Raw genomic sequence first — 16285 nt, forward strand, 5'->3', positions numbered from 1 at the left:
TTTGTTTTATCATAATATGAACAACTGTACAAATAGGCCTATTATTTCATGTTTTAAAAATGAATTTCAACCAAAAAATATTGCTAGCATTGATTTTTAAACATTTGGAACATAATTGGGCATGGGGAAATGTTGGGCCAGCACTCAGATACCTGGGAAGACTGTGGAAAATACCGTCTGTTTCATGGTTTGCGGAAGTCTTGGCCCTGGTTAGTAACCACGGTGCCACAGCTTGTAGCTGAGCCCTAGGCCAGCGATTGGTCCCCTGCAGGCTCGGGGAACGGCAGGCAGCCCTCCCTGGTGACCCTGACTGGTATCCCAGTTACCATCAGTTCACGTGAGCAGTACCTCTCTTCCTTGGTCAGATGTTGATAACCAGCTTCAGAGTTGCCTCTTCCTGACATTGACCAGTTGGTAGGTGTGTGGTCTCTGCATTCCAGACCATTTACTCTTTTCTGAGCATTTGCCATCTTGCCTGGGACCTTGGGCGCCTTTTTTTTTTTTTTTTTTGCTTTTTAGGGCTGCACCCATGGCATAAGGAGGCTCCCAGGCTAGGGATCTCAGTTGCACCTGCTGGCCTACACCAAAGCCATAGCAATGCAGGATCGGAGCCACATCTTCGACCTACACCATAGCTCACAGCAATGACGGATTCTTAACCCACTGAGCAAGGCCAGGGATTGAACCTCCTCATGGATGCTAGTCATTAACCACTGAATCATGACAGGAACTCTACTCTGGGCTCTTTTAAAAACCACTTGGGGCACAGTGCCTGTGATGCTCGGGTGAAGGGTCCAGGGTACCAGAAATAGCACCCTAGATAGGTTTCTCCACCTCGACCCCTCTGGTGCTGTGGACTGGATGATGCTTTGTGGGGATTGTGTCATAAGATGTTGAGCAGCATCCCTGGCCTCAGCCACTAGATGCCAGGAGCATTCTTTCCTTTGTGATGACCAAAGTCTTTCCAGACATTGCCTAGATGTCCCTCGGACAATTAAACCACCCCCATCTGGGCACCACGGCCTCAGAGGATGGTGTTCACGTGAGACCCACGGCACCTTCCTGACCCTGCAGCTCTGGAGGAGGTGGGGGCGGCAACCTGGATGGAGGACCCTGATCTGGAGCAAGAGGGGGAATGGAGGGCAAAGATGGGAGCATGTAGCAGGCAGATAAAGGGAGGCAGTAGGTTGGGCTGGGTGCTTCAGGGTGGCGGTAAATGAGAGCAGGCAGAAGGGGGAGGGTGCAGGGCTGGGAGCCCCCATGTGAGGCTACGTTCATTCAGACAACTGGGAGGAGTGTTAGCACGGAGCCCATCTCCTCTCTAGAGAATGGCACTCAAGCCTCCATTGTCCCACTCTTGAGCCAACCTTGAGCACTTAAATAGCTTTAAATCCTCCTGAGAATTTTATCACTTTCCTCTTGACCTTGTAGAGAGAGTTACGTGAAGCCCTCAAGTGGGCTGAGTTCTTTGGAAAGAGGTTGCAGTTGTTTGATAAGTATTCATTCATCTGACGTTTGTCTAGCACCCATCTGGGCAGGGGCTGTGTGAGGCGCTGGGGACCCCGCGCAGCTCAGGCCCGGATGGTCTCACTCAGCCAGTACAGGCAGCCTAGGGGGAGCTGAGGGTGGGGGTGGGGGGACAGTAAGCCTGCTGTCAAGTTGTCCGGGTCACATCCCAGCTCAGCTTCTGGCTGCTGTGTCTTTGGGGCCTCAGAGTCCTGGTCTGTGAAACAGAGCAGTAGAATTCATATCCCCTATGGTCTGATGTTGAGAGGATTGAGAGAGTGTATACAGCTGGTAGAGCAGTGCCTGGCATTAGTGAGCCCTCAATATTAACATCATTATTTTTATTTATTTATTTATTTATTTGGCCACGGCATGCAGCAGCTTGATGTGGGATCTCAGTTCCCAGACCAGGAATGGAACCCGGGCCACAGCAGTGAAAGCACTGAATCCTAACCACTGGACCATCAGGGAACTCCCACTATCTTTTTTTTTTCCTTTAGGGCCGTACCTGTGTCATATGGAAGTACCTGGGCTAGGGGCTGAATCGAAGCTGCAGTTGCCGGCCTGCTCCACAGCCACAGCAACACCAGATCTGAGCCTCGTCTGTGACCTACACCACAGCTCACAGCAATGCTGGATCCTTAACCCACTGAGTGGGACCAGGGATTGAGCCCGAGTCCTCATGGATACTAGTCGGGTTTGTTACTGCTGAACAGGAACTCCACTGATATTATTATTTTCAATGTTTTATTATTAAAACTAGTACATAAGGAGTTCCCGTTGTGGCGCAGTCGTTAACGAATCCGACTAGGAACCATGAGGTTGCGGGTTTGATCCCTGGCCTTGCTCAGTGGATTAAGGATCCGGCATTGCCATGAGCTGTGGTATAAGTCACAGATGCAGCTCGGATCCCACGTTGCTGTGGCTCTGGTGTAGGCTGGTGGCTGCATCTCCAATTAGACCCCTAGCCTGGGAACCTCCATATGCTGCGGGAGTGGCCCTAGAAAAGACAAAAAAAAACCCAACCAAAACTAGTACATAAGGGCTGTAACAGACTTAAGGAGTGTCAAGAAAATTCTGAAAGACAGGTGATCAAAAACAGAAGTGGCTCTTTTTTTTTTTTTTTCTTTTGTCTTTTAGAAGTGGCTCTTCTGAGATGGGTCTTAAAAGCTTAGTGGGACTTTAGGGAGTTCCCGTCGTGGCGCAGTGGTTAACGAATCCGACTAGGAACCATCAGGTTTCGGGTTCGGTCCCTGCCCTTGCTCAGTGGGTTAACGATCCCGCGTTGCCATGAGCTGTGGTGTAGGTTGCAGATGCGGCTTTGATCCCGCGTTGCTGTGGCTCTGGTGTAGGCCAGTGGCTACAGCTCCGATTCGACCCCTAGCCTGGGAACCTCCATATGCCGCGGGAGTGGCCCAAGAAATAGCTAAAAAAAAAAAAAAAAAAAAAAGACAAAAAAAAAAGCTTAGTGGGACTTTAAATTGGGGGGGGAGGTAAGAAAAGAAAGGGGTTATGGGAAGATCACGTGGTAAGATTCAGGCTGAAGAGCGAAGAGCAAGCAGGCAGGAGGTCACAGCTTGAAGGCAGACCAGCAGGCTCACTGGGGGACAGCAGCTGGCCAAGATCCAGAGCAGAGAGAGGGGTGGGCCCGGAGACTGGGGAAGAAGGGCCTTGCCAGGAGGACTTGGTCTGAATGGACATAAATCCCAAGCCCCTTTGGCTTGGACCTACTTCATTTGTTATTTCCTTTCTCCCAAAGAGATGTAGAACTTGCCATTTTCCTCCCCCGGGCAGTGAAATACTGCCTGTGCTCCCTTTTTCCAGTGTCACTGAGCTTTTAGAGACAGAAAAGCAAATTCGCTTTACTGTCCCCATGTTGTCAGACGGGAGCCAGATAGGGGGACCCTGGCAGCCACTTCGCATCCAATTCCAGCAGATGGACGAGCACAGGCCTCTCTTGTCTGGGCGCCTGTGAGGCTTCCCGCTTCTGTGACCCGTTGGGGGTATCGCTGGTTGGGGTTCCCAGGGGAGCTGATTCTTTGATGTCAGGTGGAGATGCACTTTCTACCTGTCCCTTCTGCTGTTGGCACGCTGCCTCAGTGCAGGGACCAGCCACCACCGTGGCAGATGTGACTAATAAGCTGGGCGTCTGGGCCCAAGGAGGGCGTGTTTATTTCTCCGGAGACTGTGGCCTTGTGCCCGAGGCTTTGCTGAATCAGCTGGGTGCCGTCTGGCATCCCCCTCACTGCTGACAACTCAGTCCCAAGGTCATGGGTGTCCCTGGATGGCCCTGACCTCACCGCTCTCTGAAACTCCCCCCAGTGAACATACATATATTTACCGAGCACTTGCCAGGCCCAGGGGGATGCAGTCCCATGGGCGAGACAGACACCATCCTTGACTTGGTGAGCTTGAAGTCTCGTGGGAGAGACAGGCATTGAATAAACCATTGTAAGTGATACAGATGAGGGCTAAGAAAGGGAAATGTCCGATGAAGAACAGGAGAGGAGGAACCTAATCCTCAGGGGGTGCCTGAGGTCAGGGCAGGGCTCACAGAGGAAGGAATTCTCCCTGGTACCTAGAATACCGTGTAGGGGAGTTCCCCTCGTGGCGCAGTGGTTAACGAATCCGACTAGGAACCTTGAGGTTGCGGGTTCGGTCCCTGCCCTTGCTCAGTGGGTTGACGATCCGGCGTTGCCGTGAGCTGTGGTGTAGGTTGCAGACGCGGCTCGGATCCTGCGTTGCTGTGGCTCTGGCGTAGGCCAGTGGCTACAGCTCCGATTTGACCCCTGGCCTGGGAACCTCCACATGCTGCGGGAGCGGCCCAAAGAAATAGCAAAAAGAAAAAAAAAAGAATACCGTGTAGGGGGAGTTCCCATTGTGGCTCAGTGGTTAACGAACCCTACTAGTATCCACGAGGATGTGGGTTTGATCCCTGGCCTCACTCAGTGGGTTAAAGATCCAGCATTACCGTGAGCTGTGGTGTAGGTCATAGATGTGGCTCGGATCCCGAGTTGCTGTAGTGTGGTGTAGGCTGGCAGCTGCTCCTCCGATTTGACCCCTAGCCTGGGAACGTCCATATGTCACGGATGCGGCCCTAAAAGACAAAAAAAAAAAGAATACTGTGTAGGGACAGGGCAGGGTGGGGTGGGGCCAACCTCTATCTCCAAGGTGGCTTGTGACTGAACCAGTGTGGGCTTCCCCCAGGCTCAGTGTCATTGGCACCATGGCCGTCCGTCTCTTAAATTTCTTGCTTACTTTCAGGCTACTTTTTTTCTTTTTTTTTTGGATGATTTTTACTTTTTTCCATTATAGCTAGTTTACAGTGTTGTGTCAATTTTCTACTGTAAAGAAAGGTGACCCAGTCACACATACATATATACATTCTTTTTTTTCACATTATCATGCTCCATCAGAAGTGACTAGATATAGTTCCCTGTGTTAAACAGCAGGATCTCTTTGCTTATCCACTTTCAGGCTACTCTTTTGCCCCCTTTGCTGGCTTATCTTACTCCCCAGACATGATTCCAGCCTTCCTAGAGGATGGCCTTGCTCTCTAAGGCAGCTGACAGTGATAGTAAGAGGCCAGGCTCAGAGGAGAACAACCTGCCTGGATCCCAGCCCCTGCTTTACTCCTATTGGTCATGGAACTAGACACACACAGACTAACCCCTCCACACCTTGGTACCTTGTCTATAGAAGAGATTGTCTTGGAGTTCCCTGGAGGCCTAGAAGTTAAGGATCTTGCGTTGTCACTGCTGTGGCTCAGGTTGCTGCTATGGCACAGGTTTGATCCCTGGCCCAGGAACTTCCGCATGCTGTGGGTACCCACTCACAACCAAAAAAAAAAAAAAAAAAAAAGAAGGAGGAGAGAGAGAGAGAAGAGGTTCTCTTTACCAAGGCGTCTGAGGACCAAGGTCATGACTGCAGAACGCTAAGTGCAGGGCCTGTGTGAGTCAAGGACCTGCACTAAGGGCCTTGACTCACACAGGCCCTTTCCCCTTCCTTTTCAGCACCAGAAACAGAGTTGATTCAGTTACCTTTCTGTTTTTCCCTGGACTCTTGATGAATGCAGAATTTCGGAGTGTTACTTGGCCACAGCTTATGGTAAAGCAGACCCTGCTGGGTAAACTGCATCTGACTGGGTGTCCTCTGTCCGACCTCTCTGAGGAGGGAGCCATGGCTTTGGGCTTCCCGAATGTGTTATCACCTTGTGCCACTCTGTCCACAGGGTGGTCACTGGAGATGCTGGCCACTGGGATCAGGGCGGCTGCCATACCCAAGCAGCATGCACCCACCTGAATTGAAACCTGGGGGTGACACCTGAATTCACCTCTCAGGTGAAAGGATTTAACCCTTCCAGGTCCAACATGCCGTTAATTCATTCATTTCAAAATATCCGTTGAGAGCCCCCTATGTGGTAGGTACTAGGAACACAACATGGAACAAAACAGATTCATTCTGTGCCCTGAAGCACTTAGAACCAAATGGGGAGATGCTGTCAATCAAATCTTCATCCGATAATAGTAAAAGAGCACCCTGACCATATGTGCGTTGCACTTTGAGAGTGTCATGGGGAGATTTGACCTATTTGGGTAGGTTGGGGAAAGTGTCCATGAGGAGGTCACATGGAGCTGGGATCTGATGGATGAATAGGCAGCAATCAGATGAAGGAGGAGAGAACAGCACAGGCACTGTTGGGGAGAGTGCAGGTGGAGAGAATGAGGGCAGGTAGAACTATGCCATGCAGAGTCAGGTTTTTTTTTTTTAATTTTTAAATTTAGAATGATTTTTACTTTTTCCATTATAGCTGGTTTACAGTGTTCTGTCAGTTTTCTGCTGTAAGAGTCAGCTTATTGAATGACCTAGTGAGCAGCCCTGGGCATGATGGTGATGCCCAGTCAGGCTGGTGTTCTTATTTTTGCTTCTTCATCTTCAGAGCAGTGTGATACAAAGTGAGGTTAATGCAAGGTGGGAGCAGGCATTTGTGGTGGGGAAGGATGTATGTGGTGCGGATGGATGCGTGTGGCGGGGAAGGGTGCTTGTGGCGGGAGGAGGGGTTGGATTGGATTGGATTTACAGTTTGAACAGTTGACTTTGGCTGCAGGATGCTGAAATCAAGCCTGAAGGGAGTGAAATTTGAAGAAACGTTGCGTGACATGGTTTTGATGGACAAGGAAGCCCAAGGTGTGGATGGGTTTTAGAGAGCATCTGATGGGGATTAGCAGCAGGGAGGAACATGTGGCCTTTAATTTCAGGGATCTCGGCTGTTCAGCTTGGCTTCCCACCTTCACTCTCCCCCCTCCCCCATTTTTGGTTTCCATGATCCCAAACTACCCTTCTGTGTTGCCAAATGAGAGATTTTAGGAAGATGGGTCGGGTGCTATAACAGGACATAGAAGTTTCTAAGCACATCCCCAGCCAAGAGCAAAAAAACCTTCAAGGCATTTAGAAAAGTAAGCCTCATAGTAGCATCTTCTGTAGCTTGGAGGATGCTTCTGGCATTCATTGCAGACATTTTCCATCAACTAGGATGAATAGAAATCACATTTCTCCTTTCCCCTCTCTCTTCCCTCCAGGCTGATATTTGGCACCCTTTACCCTGCGTATTATTCCTATAAGGCCGTGAAATCAAAGGACATTAAAGAATATGTAAGTAGCACTTTTGCTGGGGGTGGGGGAGCTGATGGGGTTAGTTGGGGGAAGCTGGGCCTGAAGGAGGGTGATGGATGGTGGGTACTGGGAGCGGGGCCAAGGAGGCCCTTCATTAACCTCATTTCATGTGACCTGTCAGGTGTAACCCAGGAGTCCTCTCCTGTCTAGACCACCTCTTTAGAGCTAGACTTTGTTCAATCAGGGGGGAGGCTCAGTAAGAGGATACAACAGCCTCTTCCCCGTCCCCCCCTTCGCCCCCCGGTCTGCTGCACGCCACTCTATGTATGGCTTAAGAAGAGCAAGTTCATCTCACTGAACTGCAGGTGAGACTGTAAAGCAGTGTTACTGGGAGACAGTCTAGCATTGAGGTGAGGAGCTTGGGTCCTAGAGTCCAGCTGACCTGGTTTGTCTCCTGGCTCCTGGCTTGGGCTCTGATCTCCATTCTAGTTCCGGGTTCAGAATGCTCCCATGATTGAAGCCCTTTCACTTTATGAGCTTTTAGAGGGCAGGGACTGTCATGCTGTGACCATTTCCCACAGTGCCTAGCAGAGGGCTGAACACACAGGAAGGAGATCAGGAGCACTTACTGGTTGGAGGGTTGTATTACTGTTGGGCAATTTAGGTGCCCAAGTCATAGCCCTAAACGTGCTGCTGCAGCACCTTTAGGCTGGAAAACCATCAGACCGCCCCTGAATGATAAAGACCTGCAGGGGGCTGGGGAAGAAGGGGCGTCCCCTTGTAGGACAGAATCCCAGGTCAAAGTACAAAGGATATAGCTTTTGTCTTCAAGAGAATGAAGTCAAGTCTTGACAGACATCTGCTTGTTGCAATCAATGCTGGACAAGAGTCTTAACTTCTAAGAGTCTTAACTTCTAAGAGTCTGGGTTTCCTTATTGGAGCAGTAGGTGGATATCAATAATCCTAGCCCCCAGTGCTGTGGGCAACCAGGCGCTTTTCTACTCAGAAGAGGTCACTTGGCAAGTTAGGCACAGGTAAATCATTCCAAGCAGGTTTGGAAGTTGTTATTTTCTCAGCTTTCCCAGAGTGTTTTTAGGGTGACACCAGCCACCTCCAGAGCCATCTCCTCCCACCCTCTCAGTTTCCCAGAACTGCTTGCCTGGCTTGCATTTGCTACCAAGCAGGGGATCCAGACAGGGCTTGTGTTCTCTGGAGGCTGGGTCCCTGGTATGTGTGAAGGAATCTCAGAGTGTGACCTATAAATAGCCATTAAGTTGCAAGCCTAGAACCTCATGATTCCTAATTGACTTGGCCCAGGGAAGGCGCTGGGCAGCCTCTTCCAGGTCTCCCCTTCCCGACCCCTTCCAGCCTGGGAGGCTGGAACATGATGCCAGAGAAGGAGGCAAAACAGGGGTCACTGCGGTTCAAAGTCTGATCCTCTGCTTTGCAGGGGGGGAAACAATTCCGTCTGCTCATCTGGGAGAGAGCAAACCCTGGTGACTGTTTTGCTCTGACTAAACTACGGGAGCCTGGTTTATGACTCGAATGGCAATTCATTAATTTTAACTGAAAAATAGAACTGACAAGCAGGGCAGCTGTTTGTGTTGGCGGTGAGCATGTGCTTTTCCCAGGAGGGAAAGCTTGAGCGTTAAGGTTAACTGGTTTCTTGGTAATAATGAAACTGGGGGAGTTCCCGTCATGATTTAGCAGTAACGAACCTAACTCATATCCATTAGGATGCAGGTTCCATCCCTGGCCTCGCTCAGTGGGATAAGGATCCAGCATTGCCATGAGCTGTGATGTAAGTTGCAGACGTGGCTTGGATCCCATGTTGCTGTGGCTATGGTATAAGATGGCAGCTGCAGCTGTGATTCGACCCCTAGCCCGGGAACTTCTATATGCCACAGGTGAAGCCCTAAAAAGCAAAAAAAAAAGGGGGGGGGACAAAAAAAAGAGAGGGAGTTTCCATTGTGGCTCAGCAGAAAAGAACCCGACTAGTATCCATGAGGATGTGGGTTCAGTCCCTGGCCTCGCTTTAAGGGTTAAGGATCCAGCATTGCTGTGAGCTGTGGTGTAGGTCGCAGACATGGTTCAGATCCTGCATTGCTGTGGCTGTGGTGTAGGCCAGCAGCTGAACCTCTGATTCAACCCCTAGCCTGGGAACTTCCATGTGCTACCGGGATAGCCCTGAAAAGGAAAAAAAAAGAGAGAGACAAACCTGGGAACTTCCTTCGACTCCTGCCTGTCCCTCACCACCCAGCCCCACCCACATGCCCGCTGATTACGACCCTTCATCTCTATCCTCCTAGTAATCACGTCTCTCCTTCTGTGCTGCCTCTGTCTTCAAGCAGGCTCTCATCATTCTTCCCTGGAATGTTTCAGTGGTATTCTGTATTTTTTTGTTGCCACTATAACAAATTACCAGGAGCCTAGTGACTCAAAATAACACAAATGCATTATCTCACCTTTCTGGAGGCCAGTAGTCAGATGGATCTCCCTAGGCTGAAATCAAGCCTCCTTTTGGAGACTGTGCGGGAGAATCCATTTCTTTGCCTTTTCCAGTTCCTGGAGGCCACCTGCTTTCCTTGGCTGGAGCCTCCTCCTCTGCCGTCAAGTCAGAATCAGCCACCCTGCACCTTCCGCCCTCCCATAGTCGCACCTCCCTCTGACCACAGCTGGGCAAGATTCTCCACTTTTTTTTTTATATTTTCTAGGGCTGTATCTGAGGCATATGGAGGTTCCCAAGCTAGGGGTCTAACTGGAGCTGGAGCTGCCGGCCTACGCCACAGCCACAGCAACTCGGGATCCGAGCCACGTCTGCCACCTACACCACAACTCACGGCAATGCCAGATCCTTAACCCACTGAGCAAAGCCAGGGATCGAACCCGCAACCTCATGGTTCTTAGTCGGATTCGTTAACCACTGAGCCACGACAGGAACTCCGCCACTTTTAAGGATTCATGTGATTACAATGGGCCTGGATAATCCACGATAATCTTCCCATCTGAAAGTCCTTAACTTAATAACTGCAAAGTCCCATCTCCCTTATAATGTAATAGACTCACAGGTTCTGGGGATTAGGGTGAGGACATTTGGGGGCGGGGGCTGTTATCCTGCATACCGTACCCCCTCCCTGGGTTCTCCACCTCCTGACCCTCATCTTATACTCCATTGTCTATAGCAGTTCCACAAACCTTTAAAAAATGGAAATCTACTCATTTCACTCCCCCTGGATCCTTCAGTGGCTGCTTATCACCTGCAAGGTCAAGTTCGGTCTTCTCAGTGTTGAACTTTATCCTGTTCCTCCCACTTTCCAGCCACTTCTCTGCAAGCATCAGTGTTCTTGATCTCAACACCAAAAGTGTGGCCTGTGGACCAGCATTTTCGGTTATCACCTGGGAGCTAGTTAGAAGTGCAGCATCTCAAGCCCTACCCAGACCTTCTAAGTAAAAATTGGCATTTTTAACAAGATCCTCAGTTTGAGAAATATCACTCTTGATATTCATAGCTTTTTATGTCTTTTCCAATTTACTGCACCAGTCAAAGGTGGGGGGCAAAAACTTAAACAGAAAGGAATTTATGGGAATTTGTAAAATTAACTAGAAGGCTGGGGAAAGATTCTCAGAAACTGAGGAGAATCCAAGAAGGCTGGGTGACAGCCAAGCTTATGCCACAGGAAGGTTCTGGTTAGGGATCTATTGCCATGTCACCACCACAGAACTGGCTGCCAGCTGCCTTTGGAACATTCCATGAAGATCATTCTGGACTGGGGCATTTGACTTTTCCAAGACTAGATAATAGGCCTTGATTCCTATAAAAACCCACAGGCTGGGAGACACCCTCCAAATTAGAGACACCCACTTTCCCAGTAGTTTTAAAAAATACACACATTGGAGTTCCTGCTGTGTCAAAGTGGGTTAAGAATCTGACTTCTGGGAGTTACCGTTGTGGCTCATGGGGTTAAGAACCTAGCATAGTCTCTGTGAGGATGCAGGTTCCATTCCTGGGCTCACTTAGTGGGTTAAGGATCCGGCATGTGTCACAGATGCGTCTGGGATCCAGTGTGGCTGTTGCATAGGCCTCAGCTATAGCTCCTATTCAGTCCCTAGCCCAGGAATTTCCATATGTTGCAGGTGCAGACATAAAAAAAAAAATCCGAGTGCAGCAGCTGGGGTCAATAAGGAGGTTCAGGTTCAATCCTCGGCACATGCAGTGGGTTAAAGGAGCTGGTGTTGCCGCAGCTGTGGCACAGGTTCAGTCCCTAGCCTGGGAACTTCATATGCCACAAATAAGGCCATTACAATTTTTTTTAATAAATAAATACACACAGATGCAATGCAGGCATACCCGAGAGATATTGCGTGTTTGGTTTCAGACCACAGCAGTAAAATAAACAACGCCAAAAACCAAGTCACACAGACTTTTTGGTTTCCTTAGTGCATATACCAGTTATGTTTTCACTATACTATACATTATTAAGTGTATTATGGCATTATTTCTAAAAAAATAAAGTATATGTCTTTAAAAATAATGCTTTTGGGAGTTTCTGCTGTGGTGCAGCAGATTAAGTATCTGACATTGTTTCTGCAGCATCTCAGGTCATTGATATAGTACAGGTTCAGTCCCAGGCCTGCAAACTTCCACATGCCAGGGGTGTGGCCAAGAAAAAGAAAGAAACAAAAATAATGCTGTTGGAGAAATGGTACCAATAGACTTGCTTAACACAAGTTTGCCACAAACTTTCAATTTGGAAAAAAAAATGCAGTATCTGTAAAGTGCATTGAAGAAACCAAGGTGCAACAAAATGAGGTGTGCCCGCATATTATGTATGTGAAAATACAGAATGCAGTGATATCTATTACAGTTACTTCTTGGGTTACACAACGTCCACTCCTTTACCTAGATTTTGGCTTTTTTATAAACCTTCCTTGGACTTCCCTTCATGGCTCAGTGGTCAACGAACCCGACTAGGATCCATGAGGATGCAGGTTCGATCCCTGGTCTTGCTCAGTGGGTTAAGGATTTGGCGTTGCTGTGAGCTGTGGCATAGGTCGAAGACGTGGCTTGGATCCAACGTTGCTGTGGCTGTGGTGTAGGCCCACAGCTATAGCTGCGATTCAGCCCCTAGCCTGGGAACCTTCATATACCTCAAGTGCGGCCCCAAAAAGCAAAAAAAAAAACAAACAAAAAAAAAACAAAAAAACAACCTTCCAACAAGACTAGCACTCATTTACTTGCCAAACCCAAGTTTCCTCATGTGAGTCCAGCTCCAGATACAGTATCTCTGGCAAAGTTCTCTCCGTCTCTGACCGTGACAGGATCTGACTTTAACATTCAACACTCTAAAAATTAAATCTTTGGAGTTCCCATCGTGGCACAGCGGAAATGAATCTGACTAGGAAGCATGAGGTTTCGGGTTTGATCCCTGGACTTGCTCAGTGGGTTAAGAATCTGGCATTGCCTTGAGCTGTGATGTACATCGCAGATGTGACTCAGATCCCACGTTGATGTAGCTGTGGTGCAGGCCAGCAGCTGTAGCTCTGATTTGACCCCTAGCCTGGGAACCTCCATATGCCGAGGGTGCTGCCCTAAAAAGCAAATAAATAAATAAATATTAAATTGTCAAGTGAACCATTGCTAACACACCCTATATACTATATTAAGGGGAGAAGGAGAATAAATAAAAATAAAATTAGTTAAAATATTTAAATCTATACATGACACAGTAAGTAAGAATATGGATAGAAGCTACAGTTCTTATTTATGCAAGTAGCTATGAGTTCATAGTATTTTTGTCTTTAGTTAAAAGGTAAGTTTCGGAGTTCCTGTAGAGGCTCAGTGGTAATGAACCTGACTAGAATCCATGTGGATGCAGGTTCAATCCCTGGCCTGACTCAGTGGGTTAAAGGATCTGGCTTTGCCCTGAGCTGTGGTGTAGGTCACAGACTTGACTCGGACCCCATGTTGCTGTGGCTGTGGTGTAGCCTGGCAGCTGTAGCTCTGATTCGACCCCTATAGCCTGGGAACTTCCATATGCCTTGAGTGTGGCCCTAAAAAAAATTTTTTTTAAAGGGTAAAATCATGATTCTTGTACAAATATAAAACAAACACGTATTAAAAATTTTACTTAACTCATTAAGTAATGAGGGAACCAGTAAGGTGTTAAAAAACAGTTCAGAGACAGAGTTCCCTGGTGGCCTAGAGTATTGTCACTGCTGTGGCTCGGGTTCCATCCCTGACCAAGGAACTTAGCTTGCTGTGGGCGACCAAAACAAACAAACAAAAAAACAGTTCAAAGGACACTCCAAAACAGACATACTAGCAGTCAGGAATGATGAAATTAATTTGTTCATAGATATTCAACTGATTTCTGGGGAAGGTGGGGCCACTGGACCCAGTGGTACCTCCATTGGACAAAATTCTTTTGCAGTCTATAGACTAAATCATTTGGATCGTAATCAGTTTTCTATAGCTTACAAAGTTGCAAAATAGCTCAAAGACATTGCAAAACAAGACCCTTGCAGAATTAAGATAATTCAGAAGGCTGCTCTGGACAGCACCTAGCATTCCACGGGACATCCATTCCAAAGTCCTTCCCAATTTTTCCTGCTACTTTCCTCTTCCACCATCCAGTCCATGCTCCTTGTGCCTTCAGTTAGTGAATGAGGTTTCTTCTCCAGGGCTGTGGCTTAAATCTCCATTCCTGAGGAATCTGAGGCCTTATCTTGTCTTTGCAGAGTTGCAGGGTTGTAGTAATGATCCATAGACCTTACTTCTGAACAAGACAATACTAGGAGATTCCCTAGAGGATCCTTAACTTCCATCCACCCTCCTTCCTGTCACATTGTATAAGAGCAACTCTGCTTCCCCTTGATAATCAGAATTTGTCATCCTATCAAAGCCCATAAGTCCCTTTATTATCTAATTCCTTGTGACCTGGTGGCTTTGAAATTGCCAGGTGACCTTCTGATCACTATTTCTACTTTATCAGAACCGTTTTGTATCCCTGGTTGAAAAATCCATCCCTTGAGTGCTAAAATTATTAAAAAGCAGAGCTCAGAGGTTTGAGGATAAGAAGCAGAAATGTTCTGAGGGGGTTAGACCAGTGATTCTCAACTTTAACATGCATATGAGTAAACAGAATTTCATTAAAATGCAGATTCTGATCCATTAAGTCTGGAGTAGGACCTAAGGTTCTACATTTCTCATAAGCTCTTAGATGATTCTGTGGTGCTGGTCCATGGACCATACTTTGAGGTGCATGGAGCTAGCATCAGGCTTTATCACAGGAAACAACACTCTCATTTCCTTGGTTCCTGAAGCTGTGGATTCTGGCTAAGATGTAGCATCATGTGTTAGTCATTAGTTCAGAGAAGAAACTGCCCCCTCTAAGGTGCAGCTTATCAACCTCACCGAATGCTGACTCCCACCTTGTTCTTTCTGGAACTCTCCAAAGCTCTTGTAGCACTGTGTTAGGCCAGCTGCCTTATGGCAGTGGGGTGCATGATGAGATCAGTGACTCTCCAGAGCCTCAGTCTATTGTCTTGTTTCTTTTGCTATAAAAGAGAGCCTTTGGTCAGAAGCAGTGTTGGGTGGAATACATCAAAATGAAAAGGGCACTCACTGAGTTCACAGCTTGCTGTATGGCTGCCAGAAATAGTGAAGTTGGAAAAGCAAGTCCACATGCCCAAGAGATGAATATTCTAGAATAATATTGCACACTTTGTGCTGTGCTTTCCATGAAGGAAGGGTCTTAGCAGAATGAGCTCGTTCTGAGGAGGCTGGCTGGTGCCTTGAGATAGGGTACTGTCCTAGAGATGCTTAGTCACTGCTTCTGGCACCTCGGTATCTGAGCAGTGGTCATGGCCAGGTTGGTCTTGGCAAGAGGAATGCCCATAGCTGAGCCCATATTCTCCCCCTGTCACTTCCACATGACCACTGGTATACAAGCCCAATGAACATGCAATATGGTGCCTGAGGTGAAAGACTAGTAGACAGACACAGGGCTGGTCATCTCATCCACCTGATTACCAAGAGCCTCCTCTGCCATCAGGACTTTTTAGTGAGCATGAGAATGGGCCACAAGTATCTGCATTCTGTGGGCCCATTCACACAATTCCCAATCCACCTCAACACCAGCTGCTCAGTCTTGTCCCTTCCCAGTACCTTACCAAATCCTTACCTGGGGTTTTAAAATGTACCCCAGATTTGTTTCAGCCTGGTTTAGTAAGGCATGCAGACACAGACATGACTCATGGAGGAAGAAGTTTTACTCACAGTTCCCTGGAAATAGGGGGCACAGCACACCCTGCAGGGCCACATGGAGAAGCAGCAGGGTCAATCAGGAGTTGAAGAGTGAGGGAAAAATGTGGCAATGACCTTTATTATGGTGCCTGTGGGAAAGTCAAGGCAAGGCAGCATAAGCAAGTGTGGAATGGGCTAGTTTGAATAATTTCAGCAGGCTCTGGGATTGGGGGCTGCTTGTAGTTGTCTGCTACCAGGCCCTGGGATGATTAGGGCTGGAAAATGTTGGCTCATTCTGTAGAAGCTCCATAAGGGAGAGAGTTTGGAGTCTGAATCCTGCATTGATCAGTTTGCACATGTGCTGTGGGGCAACAATTTGACTATCCCTATGAATTAGCTGGTCCTAGGGAGGGCAGTCCCTCTCTAGTCAGCAAGACCCCAGATGTCACAGCAAGAATACGGAAAATAAGAAAATAACATTAATATTCCTGGTGACAATATAAAGGCCTTAATTACCTTAGGGCATTTCTCCTCCTGGCTAAGAGGGCTGCTCAGAAGTCTGCCTGCAGGGAATTTCCCTTCTCCACTCTCTCGGGGTCACCCTGACTATACAGTCATCCACTGTGAGCTTGTGCCAGCAGATGATGCATACTCATCTGGAAACCAGGCTCAGATTCTTCCTTTCTCAGTCATTGGGCATAGGGGATTCCCCGTGAGGCTGGAACAGGGCCCAGAGGCAAGAAGGAGTGAGAGGCTCAAGAAATACTAGCATGACTGGCATGGGGGAGGGTCCAAAGGTGAGGTGAGCTGTGAGGTGAGCTAAGAGGTGGCTAAGCCTGCTGCCCCACAGCTCACAGAGGAGGACTTTTGCAGGCTAACAGGAGACCTGGCAGCAAGATCTGATGGGCTGAGGAGTCTCAG

At 48.2% G+C, this 16285-nt stretch overlaps 1 protein-coding gene across 8 annotated transcripts in view; it reads left to right on the plus strand.

Moving 5' to 3' along the window:
- The window catches only part of REEP1 (receptor accessory protein 1), a 122625-nt gene that overhangs the window by 54354 nt on the left and 51986 nt on the right, over positions 1–16285 (plus strand). For 7 of the 8 annotated variants that reach the window (XR_002342543.1, XR_002342544.1, XR_002342546.1 and 4 more), the window contains exon 2: positions 7086–7158. Coding sequence is in view for 4 of the 8 variants with exons in the window: in XM_021087291.1 (XP_020942950.1) it covers positions 7086–7158 (73 nt within the window). In the remaining 4 variants the exon portion in view is untranslated. Of the gene's footprint in view, positions 1–6580; positions 6694–7085; positions 7159–16285 lie in introns of those variants that run through there. The other variant, XM_013995986.2, reaches the window with a different exon arrangement.

This window comes from Sus scrofa, chromosome 3 (genome assembly GCF_000003025.6).
Source record: "Sus scrofa isolate TJ Tabasco breed Duroc chromosome 3, Sscrofa11.1, whole genome shotgun sequence".
NCBI classification, from domain to species: domain Eukaryota; kingdom Metazoa; phylum Chordata; class Mammalia; order Artiodactyla; family Suidae; genus Sus; species Sus scrofa.